Genomic DNA, 15,654 nt, shown 5'->3' with positions numbered 1-15,654 from the left:
CATCTGAATCTAAACGACTTATATTTCAGCTGAATATTTCCACAATCCGAAAGATTGTGAATGAAGAGGATGACAAAGAATTTTCTTCTATTGGGAGACCCAAAAAAGTGGTGGCATTTGAGAATTTTATGTTTGAGTGAATTAATGCGAAAAGTTTACTACAGGATTTTCGATGGATGTCATCGTAGAATAAGTTCCCGAAAACTGACTTTTCTTATTTTCATTTGACTTATCCTATACATTGTAAATGTCTTAAGGTACCAATAAATACTTAAGTATTATTATTATTATATCAATGTATTAAGATGAACAGCCGCAAATACGCGCCAGTTGTCCTGTTTATTGTTTATTCATGTGAAATTTGTGTTCAAAGGTGAAGTTCATCTTGACTTGAAACTTCCTTTAATTCCTTTCACTTATATTGATGCAAGATGATTTTTGTTGAAGAATTTAACATTCTTGTAATTATCTGTTAATTCCTTCGAGAGATACCCATTCCCAACCACTGCATCATATGCATTTCATCTTCGGGTTAATATTTTTGATATCTACAACTCATGTAACGTATTCAAACTTTAGCCAAAGAAGATAACGAACATTAACTCTCCTCAAGCTAGTGCATATTATGATATTATACTGATCTCTTGTATTTTCCATGCAAATATCTGGATATCGAAGTGGTTCGACATTGGATAAAATACAAAATACGTAATTACTGAGACTTTCACGTAGAACGGACAACAAAGTGCTGAATTAAAACCCAAAAAAATTTTGACAAGCGTCAAGACCCCACATTTTCATACTATACAGAGTGGAATGTGTCAAATTTCCATGGCTAACCGAGTGCTAAAATATAGTGTAGATTGTTCATCTATGGACTTGACAGTGAGCTTCCCTCTTCTGGAAAAAAAAAAACTGAAAAGTGCGAAAATTTATTTAAACACTAGCTGACCCGGCAAACGTTGTTTTGCCATATAAATAATTTCCTTTTGTATGTTGTATTATGTATGTATCATAAAAAAATTGAAATTAAAAATTTTGTCTAAAAAATAAAAAAATTCAGGGGTGGACTACCCCTAACATTTAGGGGGATGAAAAATAGATGTTGGCCGATGGCTGATGGATAAGCACAAAAAATTGTAACCCGGCAAACGTTGTTTTGCCATATAAATAATTTCCTAATGATTAAATTACTAAAATGGCTATTAAAAAATAAGGGTTGATCGTAGAAGGGTGAAAATTGAGGATTGTATGTATTTTTGTATGTTGTATCATATAAAAATAGAAATTAAAAATTTTGTCCAAAAAATGAAATGAAAAATTTAGGGGTGGACTACCCCTAACATTTAGGGGGATGAAAAATAGATGTTGGCCGATTCTCATAGATACCGGATAAGCACAAAAAATTTCATCAAAATCGGTCAAGCCGTTTCGGAGGAGTATGGTAACGAAAACTATGACACGAGAATTTTATACAGGGTGTTTCATCATAAACTGGACAAACTCATATGACGTGTAGAGAACATCGGGAGAATCATTTTTTTCTTATGAAATATTTCCCGTTTTCGAAGCATAAGGGAGATACACGGTGTTTAATGTCATTTTCAAGCGATATTATATTGAGTGTGGTCGGTTATGTATAAGACTGGAAGTAATGGTTTCTTGTCATATCGTAGTATTTTTGGATGCTTCATTCAGAAATGGTGTAGAGCACCGAAAAAAAATTACAAAATGGCGGAAAACCTGCAATGTTCGTGATTTTTTTTTCGGTTGCCAAATTGATTTTCATTTCCTAAATTAACACAATTTTTAAAGGATATCTGTGAAAAAATTTTTTCAGAAATCGAACACAACTTTTTTTTTACATGTCTACAGCGAAAAAAAAATTTCACTCGAAATTGATGAAATTTTTCACGATTGTACTTACTTTCATACCTAACACGAATATCAAAACAGAATCGAAAAATATCAAACGGTTTCGTTTTTACAGCCATTCAAATGTCCCGTTCGAATATCTGAAATAATAAAAAAACATGACACAGCTTGTGTTCTTAGGCCCATAATTTTTGAATTCGTATGTTGAAACATTTCAGATTGCAAAATGAATTTAAAAAAAATCAGTGAAACTTCATTGAGAGTCGAACTCCCTGCTCTGAGTTAAGTACCTATTAAAATAAATGTGGAATCTGAATTGAGACTGTTCAAAGGTTTTTAATTTTCGTTGCCAAGCAATGGCAGCTCATAGAATTTGACAGAGTATTTGAATTTAACTGAATATAATATTGCAACTATCTTGAAACCAATTTATGCAGTTTGAGTAGAAATTGGCGGTTAATACTTCCCAGATATTAATGGCATAGCATTATTGCGGAAATTTCTACGAATAATTCCACAATTTCTCAAACGCAACAAAAAAAACCTATTAGTATAAAATTTATTCATAATTCGTTCTCAAAAATATTGCCATTTTTCAGGATACACTTTCTCGCCCTTTTCGCCACACTATCCACCGCTGAACGAACCATTTCCGGGTTTCGGCGGCTGATTCGATTCTTTGAATCAGTTCTTCTCTCGAAGTCACTGGAGCTCGCTTATCATAAACAAGACTCTTCATATGACCCCAGAAATAAAAATCCATAGGTGTAAGATCTGGAGAACGAGGAGGCCATGCGACAGGTCCCAATCGGCCGATCCATCGGCGAGGGTATTGAGAGTCTAAAAATTCTCGTACACTCCTCACTGTGTGAGCAGGGCAACCATCATGCTGGTACCATATTCCTTGAAAGTGACTGAAAGGAATATCTTCCAATAGATCGGGCAGAGTTTCCTCAAAAATTGATTACAGCCATTTCCAGTCAATGTTTCAGGAAGAATGTACGGTCCTATAATGAATCCATCCTTCATTCCCGCCCAAACATTGACAGAAAATCTCTTCTGGCTATTTTTTGCTACTGTTGCATGTGTATTTTCCCTTTGCCATATTATATTATTTTTGTTGTTGAAGAAACCATCTCTTTGGAATGTTGCTTCATCCGTAAACAGTATGAGACGTAGGAAATTCCTATTCTCACGTGTCCTTCTTAAAATAAATTCACAGAATTCTTTCCTCTTCTCAAAATCACCTTCTTCTAAGGTTTGACATGAATGGAAATGGTACGGATGGTAGCGATTTCTTTTCAAAACTCTCCATACAGTGGATTTACTCTTATTCACACTTGGATGATTTGTTAGAGTTCTCGTTGATACCATCGGATTTTCACTCACTAAATCCAGGATACGTTCTTCGTTATTTCGGATTGTTTCCTTCTTCTTGCGGTGAAGAATACCTTCTTCACGTAATTTACGCACTGTTTCTATGAAAGTTTTAAAATTAGGAACGTTTCGGCTTGGAAATCTGCGAGCGTAAATTTCCCTTGCTTTTCTCCCTGAGGAATTCGCTTCATAATAAGCCTGAACCATATCATTTTTTTTCTAAAAGTGAATATTTCATTTTCGTTTGCATACAAATCTTTTCAATATACTCGAATTATTCAGTAAAATTCAAATACCCTGTCAAATTCTATCAGCTACTGTTGCTCGGCAACGAAAATTAATATGTATACTCAGAACCTTAGAACAGACTCATATTTCACATTAATACTTAACTCAGAGTAGGGAGTTCGACTCTCAATGAAGTTTCACTGATTTTTTTAAATTCATTTTGAAATCTGGAATGTTTCGACATACAAATTCAAAAATTATGGGCCTAAGAACACAAGCTGTGTCATGTTTTTTTATTATTTCAGATATTCGAACGGGACATTTGAATGGCTGTAAAAACGAAACCGTTTGATATTTTTCGATTCTGTTTTGATATTCGTGTTAGGTATGAAAGTAAGTACAATCGTGAAAAATTTCATCAATTTCGAGTGAAATTTTTTTTTCGCTGTAGACATGTAAAAAAAAAGTTGTGTTCGATTTCTGAAAAAATTTTTTCACAGATATCCTTTAAAAATTGTGTTAATTTAGGTAATGAAAATCAATTTGGCAACCGAAAAAAAAAATCACGAACATTGCAGGTTTTCCGCCATTTTGTAGTTTTTTTTTCGGTGCTCTACACCATTTCTGAATGAAGCATCCAAAAATACTACGATATGACAAGAAACCATTACTTCCAGTCTTATACATAACCGACCACACTCAATATAATAACGCTCGAAAATGACATTAAACACCGTGTATCTCCCTTATGCTTCGAAAACGGGAAATATTTCATAAGAAAAAAATGATTCTCCCGATGTTCTCTACACGTCATATGAGTTTGTCCAGTTTATGATGAAACACCCTGTATATTAGATTTGCTTACAATGTATCATGCCCGTGGCAACCAAATAAACAACCAACTATGACCAAAATGTGGAAAAGGAAAAGAATAACGGAAAAAATATAATCTGACAGTTTTAGCAAGCCGAAACAATAAAAACTGGCCATAAAGGTCACAAAAATCAGTTTTTTTTTAATTATCTCCTTCCCTGGGCTTCAAATATTTTTCGCATTCATTATAAAAGTTCTAGGGCATAACATTTTCTACAAATTTTGTCCCAAGTAATTTTTTTACGTTCAAACGTTTTTGAGATATATGGCGATTAATGCGAGGTGTTAAGCGATACATGCTGAAGCGAAAATTCATTCGTTGGAAAATAGTACATTCTAAGGTTCAGTTACAGACGACACTGAAATTTTCGTGACTAATTTCGAAACTTTCATAATAGAAATACTTTGTCATTTTGACAATTTATTGTAGATTAAAATGGGATTCTACATTGACCTCGCCCTTTCGCATGTGTGGCTAAGCTTCTCGCCCTTATCGGCCTCTAACTCGAGAACGGTTGAGAGTATGTAAAATTTATTCAGACAAAAGTTGTGTAGAATTTTATTACCTACAACTTTCATAATGTTTACAGAAACGATTAGAGGTACAGGCAGGGGAATATTTGGAAAGAAAAGCATTTTTATCATCTTCAAAGTGTCAGATTAAGAAAACCCCCCTGATTAGTGTCAGATAAATGGGTCAACATGTCTACAACACCCACATTAACCATCTGTATGAAAATATGACACGCACGAGTATGTACAAGTAACGATTTTTTTTTTACATTTTCAAAGGACCGCTGTGACCTTGCGTCACGTCCAATTTGTCAGTCCCTTGAAAAGTAGCTTTCTTTGGGTCCAATTAACATATCCTCCAAAAATCTGACACGCTAGAATTTTTTTTTACCATTTTCAACTCTTCCGTACGGCCAGTCCTACCGCGCAAACTGTCAGATAAGCATGAATTCATTATCAGAGACACGTAGGGCATATACAGTATTTTAATCTGACACGCTTGAGTATGTACATCTGACGATTTTGATTTACATCTTTGAGACCCTGCAGGCGCTTTCCCCACCGATGAAAGTGCATACATCATAGAACCTTTTTTTCTTTCTACCATCTAATCTTCAAAATCCACTAGGTCTCCACGACGCTCGAGTAAATCCCGATATAGGATCGTCGGCTCCCCAACTACTATATATAAGCCAGACGAACCCATATATAAGTTCATTTATCGTCGATATGAGGGTCATAGCAAGCCCAGTTTACATCTATTAAAAGGTCCACTTAATCTCCATCAGCTCTTCGGGCAACGACTAGTAAATATCCATTATTTGTTCATTTTGGTACAATTCATTCTCAAAATGAGTTCATATTAAATAAAATAAGGAGATCCATTGGACGTCCAAATTGGTGACAATGGATATTCATGGGATATCCATTGGACATCCTTTGTGCGTCAAAGCACAACCAATGAATATCTGTATTGCATGATTTGGCTATCCATTAGATATCCATCTGATGTCCTTGTGTTTATTGGGTATAATTTTTGGGACATACCTTGATTAAAATCGACAATTCGTCTCAACGTGGTATTAAATATGCCGTTTCCATATTTCTCTGCACAATTCATTTTTTCTTCTTCGATTCTTCTGTGTTGTTCCTCCAGAACATCGTGGACAACGTTGTTTGAATGAGGGTTCGCCATTGCAATATCTGAAAAAGGGAATGAACCTATATTTATGATTTCATCTTTAGATGCATTCTAATTATTAACGAACATGACCCATTTAGAGTAATGGATACACGGTGCCAATGTGACTCTGAAAGTGAACCGATTTGGTAATCTTTTGCTGCCAGGTGGCGATTAAGTTCATTTCTAAACAGTAGGGAATACTGGTATTGGATGAAGGTGCTTTCAATTTGTTCCATTTCTGTCGAAGTGGGAGTTGTGTTTACCTCAGGAGTGTCAAATAAGACCGAAACCATTATCAGCATCTACCTTTCCTCGATGTGGGCCAATGTGAGGGTCTTTTTCTGATATTTTTATGATGATTGTGGTTGCCCAGTCCATATTGGGTAGTAACATGTTGATTTCTATGTCAATGAGTTTTATACCTCTGCATTAATTTTGATTTAAAATAACTGATGAAAAAAAATGGTTTTTAGACAACGTCTGTTTTGTTTGATAGGGACACCTAAAGTTTCAGGTAATATTTGATAAAATAAATATACCATCTTAGTGATCTTAGGATGGTATACATGGTGGCAGTCAAACGATACAGAATAATTTGCAGGTTTGTTATGGACCGTGACACTCCACTCTATATTGTATATTCTTAATGTCACTCGTGACATAATCCTTTTAGCAGATGCAACTTAATTACATCTTTACATCTTGAATCGTTGTATATGAGGTCACTTTTATTTTTAAGTTTCAAAACGGAGAGATAAACATCAAATAATTTCAGATGAAGAAAATGAATATCATAGAAATAATCGAATTATCGAAACTGTCGACTCGATGATGAACATTTAGGAAATTAGCTAAGATTGATAAAACTTTCCACCATAAGCTACAACCTTGAAAGCTGTATAAATAAGAAATTGAGAGAGAATTTTCTAATTTCACGATTTTTTGTTTTCGTACAAAAACAGAATATACAAATCATTCAATGGAAATTTTCAAATTTCCTCGTCCATTATTTCCGTTTTCGGATAAATAATGACAAACACGTTTATAACCATATGTAATGCAAGTTAGTTATCTACATTGCAGTTACAAATAAATAGTCCGAAAAAAGATGTCAAAGGAGAAAAGGGTATTTATTGTTCCACTTCAATACATTTCATCTGCTCCCATCATAAGTAATAACGTACCTCACAGGATTAAGCACGTTTCCTCCCATATTTTCGTGTTTGTCTACAATCTTCCCGTCTTCAATAAAATCCAAAGTAAATATACTCCCCGAAGAGTGGCTTCAAATAATGGTTCTACACGTGCTATCCTCGCAAGTTAAGCTGTTAAAATGTTCCTTTCTAGACTGTATTTCTCTTATGAAGTCCTTGATAATCCTTTTATAGCATATATATGACTGGAATTCCTATCTTCTTCGACATTTTTGATATGAGGTTATTCATCTGGTTCTCTCACAAAGGTGAAACGACTCGAGCATTTCAGCTGCTCGTGTGTATTTTGATAATATTAGTATATTTTATTTGGTGATATAACTTCTTTGCTCTTATATCCAGATTTATTAACTCGATCAAGTATGGAAGCATTCATTTAGCTGAATATGATGAAAACTGTGCATTCTTGACATGATTTTTAAAAAGCAACAGAAAATGGATCGGGGAAAGTCAAATGCTCAATCGAAAATATTGAGCAAATCCATAACGTTGAGTCTTCCTTTTAGAGTTCAATATACCCACAAAACGCCCAAAAGTTTCAATTCAATCCAGTGAGCCGTTTTTATGTTTTACTCAATAAAATATTCGAAAAAATTGGATGACATTTTTCGTACCTACTGAAAAGCTCATAATCCATAACAAAATGGAAAAAATTTCTCTCATTTTTATTGCAATATGGTCAACGATTTCAAAGATACGACGTGTTATATAGTTTTCAAATATAGAATTCATACTGAACTCCAAAAACTCGAATACACAATACGAGTGGATTAGTGCTAATGAAATTAAAAATACCTTGATAACAAATAAAACCTGAAAATGGCTTTAACCTATATAAATGAAGCAAATTTCTCTGAATGAATCGATACCACAATTATTCCATATAAACTTGTTATTGAAACACTCAACCGTCAGTTCTTTTCTTGTTGGGCTATATAAACTAATGAGGATTATTATTCCATGCTGAATTTCCTCGACGTCGAACGAATCCAAAACGATGTTTTTAAATTTCCACTTCAGGCTAATGGTAATGACACTGTAAAAGTGATAACTCACTGTGTCACCCAGGCGAAAATTTGTCCGAGTGAAAAACAAGTTTGCAGCCCCATTGAATGTTATTCGAATAGATGTTATTGTTCTAAAACGGAGACAAGATAAAAATGACAAGATATACTAATGCTGGTTTGCACCAACGACCCTTATAAATAAGTGGTTTCTGACGTATGATATTCATTTTCACTTTTTGAACTGACCACTATAACGGTGTAAGCCCCTCTTAAGAGGAGTTTATACCACGGGACTTTCTCGCCATTCGTATAAGGCGTAAAGGGGGAAATAAGACTGCTAGAATGTGAGGTGTTGCCAGAAAACTTGAACGATAAGTAAAAGTTACGGATATTACAATAGTTTTCACTTTCGTACAAAAGATGGCAGCACTTAACGAACGTTTCTTTTTCAATTTCACCAGGATACGAATTGTAGCCAATGGCGAGACTTCGAGAAATTTCTTCATGTGGAAATTCATAGAAGAGATAATTGCACCTCGGAATGTTAATAACATGAATAAATATCTGTTCTCCAATGAAAAAAAAAAAAATTTCCGTTCGTCGAATTGAAAAATTTCTGACTTTCTGACGAACTGATTTAATTGAATTATAATGAAAACCCCATATAAATCAGTGGTTCCTGAAGTATGATATTCATTTTCCCTTTTTGAACTAACCACTAAAACGGTGTAGACCCCTCTTAAGGAATCTCAAGGACCATTGAGTATTCTGAATAGTCAACGGTATGACCTAAGGTTGAACCTACCTTAGATTTGTGATTATTGACGGAGGAGTTAAAAGGAATATTATTCTTGTTATTCGGCAACAGAATTACTAATGCCCGGTTTCACGAAGATTGGTCAAGGAATCAACGCTTGATTGACGAATCCACGCTGATTTGTTTTCAAGCGATATTATAGTTGGTCAACAAGACCATTTTTATGAAGTTCCAATTAGGATGATCGGGCAATAATGATTGAGGCATCATTCGATTAGTGGTTTTTTAGTCCGAAACCAATATGACCCAATGAAGTTTGTAAAATGTTGTTAAGTTATCGACAAATATCTCAAGAGGTATCCGAAATATTCAAAATCTGGAAGGAGATTCTCAAAGAGCATAAAATTTCCTAAAAAATGTCTCTTCACCAAGAATCGGACTCTTTATTACAATAAAGAGACATTTTCAAGGTACACCTTGAAAATGCTTGCGGAAAAGGGTTGAACGCGCACGCTTGTAGATTTTTTCATAAATCGAACGCAATTTTCTTTACATGTCTACAGCTAAAAACGAAAATTAACCCGAAATTGTTGAGATGTTCCACGATTGTACTTCCTTTTATACCTAACAGGAATATGAAAACTGGATCCAGAAATATCAAACGGTTTCTTTACTGCAGCCGTCCAAATGTCTCGTTAGGGACCTCTTACATAATTTGAAAAAAAGAACTTGTTGGGTTTTCAGGCTCAAATTGGGCTGTGGAAATATTCCAGATGATAATTTTTTCCTGAAACCTTATTGAGAGTGGAACTCTCGGCTAACTTAGCTAACTTTCGTTACCAAGCAACTGTAACTCACAGAATTTAATAGTACATCCCAATGACATAGAAAGAGAAATTAATAGACCCAGTATTCCATTCATAATATCCATTCATAATTATGAAGCCCACAATGAATTCTCAAACAAGGGGCTAGAAAAGGATAACAATACGTTGCTTTTGCGGTTTCGGCATACACTATTTGTTATCTGTGCCTACAATTTTCAGTGACGTAGTGCTCGGATTATTTTGTTAAAACTATTGAGGAGGCACGTAAATTGAAAATACACTTGCACATGATTATTCGAATATCGGGAAATTAGTTGGAAACAGCAAATTATCGAGTAGTTTTACAATAATGAAAAGGCTGGAAAGGTAAATAGATCGAAAATAATTATTTGTTGAATGTTACTCGTTCGAATATTTGTTGAATGATTGTGAGTTTCATGAAAAAAAAAGTTAAAAAATGGAAAATATAATACTGAAATCAAATGCAAATAGGACGTGATATAAATGATTGATACATAGAGTATTTTAAAAATTCTGTACTCATCGAGAATGAAAATTACCAGTATAGTGTGTTGAACTGAATAACTTGGCCGAAAATTTAATAATTACTTTACGAAAGGGAAGAAACAGTCAACTTACCTCTATTTCATTCATTCATTCAGAGCTCCCTGCATCGGGTACTAAAACAAGTTTTCTTTGAGTAATATGTTGAATTATAAATAATTTAACATATTTAAAAAATGTTTGGGCTTAGAGACCAACAATTTTTAAATTGGGCTGTCGAAACATTCCAGATAGTTATATGAAATTATAAAAAAAAAAATTTCAATTAAACTTAATTGTGCAAACGAGACATTTGGATGCTTGCAGTAATGAAATAGTTCAATATATCTCGATTCTGTTTTCATATTCATGTTTATGTATAAGAGGACACCGGTTCGAATAATACTCGGAATAATAGAAGGTATAAGAGAAAATAAAATAATGAAATATTTCAAAAATTTAGGGTGAATTTTTTTTGCTGTAGACAGGTGAAGAAATAGTTGTGTTCGATATATGAAACATTTTTTTCACAGAAATTCTTCGAATATTGTTTTAATCCAGAAATTCAATTTGACAACCGAGAAAAAAATCACAAACATTGCAGATTTTCCGCCATTTTGTAAATTTGTTATTGGAGTTCTTCACCTTTTGTGAACTGGGCACCCAAAAATACTCATATGTTTCTAAGGTTTCTACAGAACTGACCACCTCATTAGGATATTGCTCAAAAATGACGTTGAACAAAAATTATTTTCCTGATGTCTTTTACTGGTTATATATGTATATATATATTTGTCTAGTTTATGATGAAACACCCTGTATGATTATCATATGCGGTATTCGCACAAATTGTATAACCAGAAATTGTTAACATTTTGCAATTTAGACGCCTTCACTATTAATGTTGAGTGCTGCAATACATTTCAAGTACCTTTTATACAAATCCTACTGCAAAAATTATTTAGCTAAGAATTCAACCTTAGCCTGACGTTGGAAACCACCATATGTGTTGATAGTGTTCAATAAAAATGGAACTACTAGTTTGAAAATACCTTATATTCCTATATATTATGGGGAGAGACCAAAAAACTAAAAAATTGGGTGGATAAACCAACTTACCGATTTGGAAAAACCATATCAAGCAAACCATGTACAAAACGAAGGCAGCGATGGCTAGACATTACCCAGTGAATGGTAGAAAAAAGGAAATGGCGAAAAATTCATAATTGAAGATATAATCGAAAATGTTGCAAGTCCTAGTTTCGTGGGAACTCGTGGCATAGTACAACGTTAATAAACAGAGGAAACAGAAACCACTCTGATTGCGGAGGAACTCTTTCTAGTAGATCATAACCTAGTAGAAGAATGAGAATTTACAAGAGTAGACGCTTGTGGAAAGATTAAAATAAGTAGGTAGCTTGCTTATCGAAACAACAATCATCAGAAGTGATATCCGAACAGAATTAACACAAAAACTTCAGCACGATGTGCAAGTCGGAACAAATCGATCAAGAGGCTAACCACTACGTTAGTTTTAGTCTACCTAGCAGAAGTCTGATTAATACCCTTGCTTAATCGAAGAAAAAAACACTAAACTTGTCCTTTCCGCCCATTCGTGTTCCAATATTTTTATGTTATTCTGATGTTCGCTTTTTTTTCATTATCTTTTAGAATTTCAGACGTATGCCTGGGTTCATCAATATCGATCAGCTTCCGAACCCTGGATGAGCGAGGTAATTAGCAAATTTACAATGACGAAATGAACGGTCTGAAAATGTTGCTGATTTATCAAAACAAACAAAATTCCTCCATGGACCTGTTAGGAGTTATCATTAGAATGAATGATGCCCACGTGAATGTTATCTAATCCAATAAGGACACGAAGTTATGGTACAATTTATCTCTGCTCCGTTTTGTATAGAACAACCTATAAATTCGGGATCGTGTGTCAGGCCGTAAAGGGTTTATTTGGGGGAATGATTGTATGTGGTTTGATACGAATGAATCACATCGTCCGTTCATTCTTGTCAGAATTTAGATTTTACTCCCTAAACGTTTTGCATAAAAAAAGTGTTCCGATAAGTCATGATACAGGATTAGGCAGTTATTGAAATAAAATACAGGGTCTCAACCTAAATAGGTCCACCATGGATAACTAATGATGCAATTGATTTTTTCGTATATTCTCCTGCCAGAATATTGAATAAGGTTAGGAAACATATCGAAACATTATGGCATAATGACGTGTTTGAGTTTGTTTTGTTGAATTTTGATTAGTTTCATACAGAAATTTGTTGGCAGGAGAGAGGCGATTCTTTCATTCAACTGCAATCTTCTTTCTACACAAATATCATAAATAGGTAACGTTTGTGGAACTACAGAGCCGATTTTGAAAATTCTTTCAACAATAGCAGGCCACGTTATTCCTAAGCGACAAATACAGTGTTTGATTGTGCTTGATGTTATTTTTCAGTGTGGAATATATAATAAATTAATATGAATTAATTCAGATGCATACCACCTGCTGATATGAATATCAACAATCGTTACGATCTGAATTGAACTAGCCAATTTGCCATCGTCAGGGCCCCAAATGGAATACCCTCCATCGAAGAAAAGCAGATGCTGACCATGGTTTCGCAAGCAACATAGCTTTTTCTTCGGTGGAGAACGTTTGGAATTGATGGACCCTTATTCAATTCTGGCAAGCGCTACTGAGTACCAGCCAGTAACACTCTGACGAGGTCAAATGAGACCGAAACCATGTTCAGGATCTGCTTTTGTTCGATGGAGCGTACTCCATTTGGGGCCCTGACGATGGCAAATTGGCTAGTTCAATTCAGATCGTAACATTTGTTGATATTCATATCAGCGGGTGGTATGCATCTGAATTGATTCTCATTATTGTATTCATCGCCTCATTGTTTAGGCGTGATCCTTTTTCATATATTATAAATGTGAAAGTCCTTGTGTTTGTTAGTTCTTTTATTCGTCTTTAGATAACTACGGAAGGAGATGTCCGATTCTGAAGAGGATTTATTCCAGGTGACTTTCGCGTAAAATTAATTACTACATAAGGAAGAGAATATCGATTTTTCCAAAAACAAGTAGTTAGTTATTCAGCCGTTGATTTCAGGCTTTCATGGTCGACGTTGAGGAAACTAATAGAGATAGAGGAAAATAATACAATTTTGTTGAGCTCGAAAAGTTCTTCGATGATGTTCAACTGAAAAATTTTTGCAAGGGGAAGAAAAAGCCACAACTTCATATTATACCTATACTACTGAAAAATTATTTCTTGTTTCATTTCGAACAAATAATATCTCCTGTTATTTACAAGGATTTTTGAAAAAATGTATCAATAATTACATATGTATATAGCGTGAAATGTATATATAGATAGATAGATAATACTCTTTATTTCAGAATCGCTTTGTGTTCACAAAATGAAAGGAAATGAAATAGTGAAAAAAAAAAAAAAAAAAAATATATATATATATATATATATATATATATATATATATATATATATATATATATATATATATATATATATATATATATATATATATATATATATATCCAGCATACTATGTTGCGTCCATACATTGTCTTTGGGCCATACACTATTGCGTCCTGAATAATACTGCGTCCGTATACCGGACGCAGCATTGTTTTTCAAAGTTTTCTCTGGTATTTCGAGGGATTCAATGACAGGGGTGGTCGCAAATCAAGAAGGACGTCGAGAACTATCTTTGGAACAACTATAGATTTCATTCATCTATTGATAAAAGAGTTATTCTATGTTGAAAAACACATCTCCAGACGCAGTAAAGTGCTTCTCATGAAACCTAAAGTATATTTTTAGTTCACGCAAATTCCGCTTCGGGGGCGCTTCAAATGATGAAAACTGATATACAGTCAATATACATCTTTCACACGACGCATAATGTTGCGTCCTAAATCTGGCAACTGTGTATACAAGTAAACCAAGTTGTATTTGCACAACTGAAATGATTTAGCTTCCTAGGCTCCAAGGTCATCCCGAAAGTCTGTTAGTTGAAGAATTGGATTTTGTCTCTAGAGCAATAGCAGCTCCGATTGAAGTGCCCTTATGGTGTTCTTTTAACTGATATTGTCATTATTATTTTTTCGAATGAAAGAAAATTATAACTCGCCTGAATTTTATTCCACTTCAATTAGAAATCAAACGATAACACTTTCCAGAGAATTATCGGATTTATAAATTGACATGAAAGGTATCGCTTTATCCGCTTATACTTATGTCATCTCATTTCACTTGTGAATTAAAAATTTTTTATTCCACTGGATGAATAAACGTCAACTTCCCTTGTTGCTAGAGGCAAGTGTATTTGCCTCTTCATTTCCTTTAGTTCTCGAGGGACCAGGAACCTAGCTATACAGAGCAGTTTTTGTTGATCGGTCGTCCTGTAGACCATCTGGCATTTGTGAATTGGTGTATTCTCCAGATTCTATGTTCTTATGTTGTTATCTACTACTTTCTTCATCGTCTTCAATAGAAATTAATTGTTCTTGAAGATTGTGGGTCCCCATTTTGGTGTGAAGGAAACTTTTGTCCTTCTCCATTTTCTGTTTGTCCTTCTCCATTTTCTGTGTATATTACACATTCAAAGCAGCTTCTGGTTATCTGGGAAGATGAAGACGAATCTCTTCTAGCATTTTTCTTTACACTTCTGGTGATCTATATAGATTGAAGGTGTTCATTGCCCACTCCAAACATCGTCTTTTAAATATCCCAATCTTCCTTACGAGGATACTTGGTCTATATTGCTGTATCGATTCTAGTTATGGGTTTACTACCTGTGAAGGTTGTTTTGGGAAAACTGAAAGATCGTTTCTGTTCTCCTTCGGTGAATTATCCGTCTGGCTTATTGAGCGATATTGCGGGGTTGATTACTCCTTTTGCCATGACCTTTTTTATTCTGAGTGCTGTGGGATTAGAAGTGGCATTGCCACAAAAATTAAAAAGTTCTACAAATTATGTAAACTCTTGTATATATGTAGTGTCCTTGTAATATATTAATTAATAAGGACTGTCTGTCGAAGTGTATATCACAGAGATGCGAGATCTGATTGAATTTAGAACAAATCATAATGTACACAGATGACTGAAACAATATATTTGTTCTGGGCGTAGTAAGGTTGAACAAGAGTACGGGTCTAGAACTTGGGCGTCCTACATGAAATCCTACTCTAGCGAGTAGATGTGCCACCT

At 34.4% G+C, this 15,654-nt stretch overlaps 1 protein-coding gene across 3 annotated transcripts in view; it reads right to left on the bottom strand.

Moving 5' to 3' along the window:
* The window catches only part of LOC123317890 (vasoactive intestinal polypeptide receptor 1-like), a 170,088-nt gene that overhangs the window by 66,461 nt on the left and 87,973 nt on the right, over nucleotides 1-15,654 (bottom strand). For all 3 annotated transcript variants that reach the window (XM_044904509.1, XM_044904516.1, XM_044904504.1), the window contains exon 2: nucleotides 5,914-6,069. In XM_044904509.1, the coding sequence (XP_044760444.1) occupies nucleotides 5,914-6,061 (148 nt within the window). In that variant the 5' untranslated portion in view covers nucleotides 6,062-6,069. The remainder of the gene's footprint in view (nucleotides 1-5,913; nucleotides 6,070-15,654) is intronic.

This window comes from Coccinella septempunctata, chromosome 1 (assembly GCF_907165205.1).
Source record: "Coccinella septempunctata chromosome 1, icCocSept1.1, whole genome shotgun sequence".
NCBI classification, from domain to species: domain Eukaryota; kingdom Metazoa; phylum Arthropoda; class Insecta; order Coleoptera; family Coccinellidae; genus Coccinella; species Coccinella septempunctata.
Note: the sequence above shows the minus strand (reverse complement) of the source record. Positions and strands in the feature narration are given on the sequence as shown.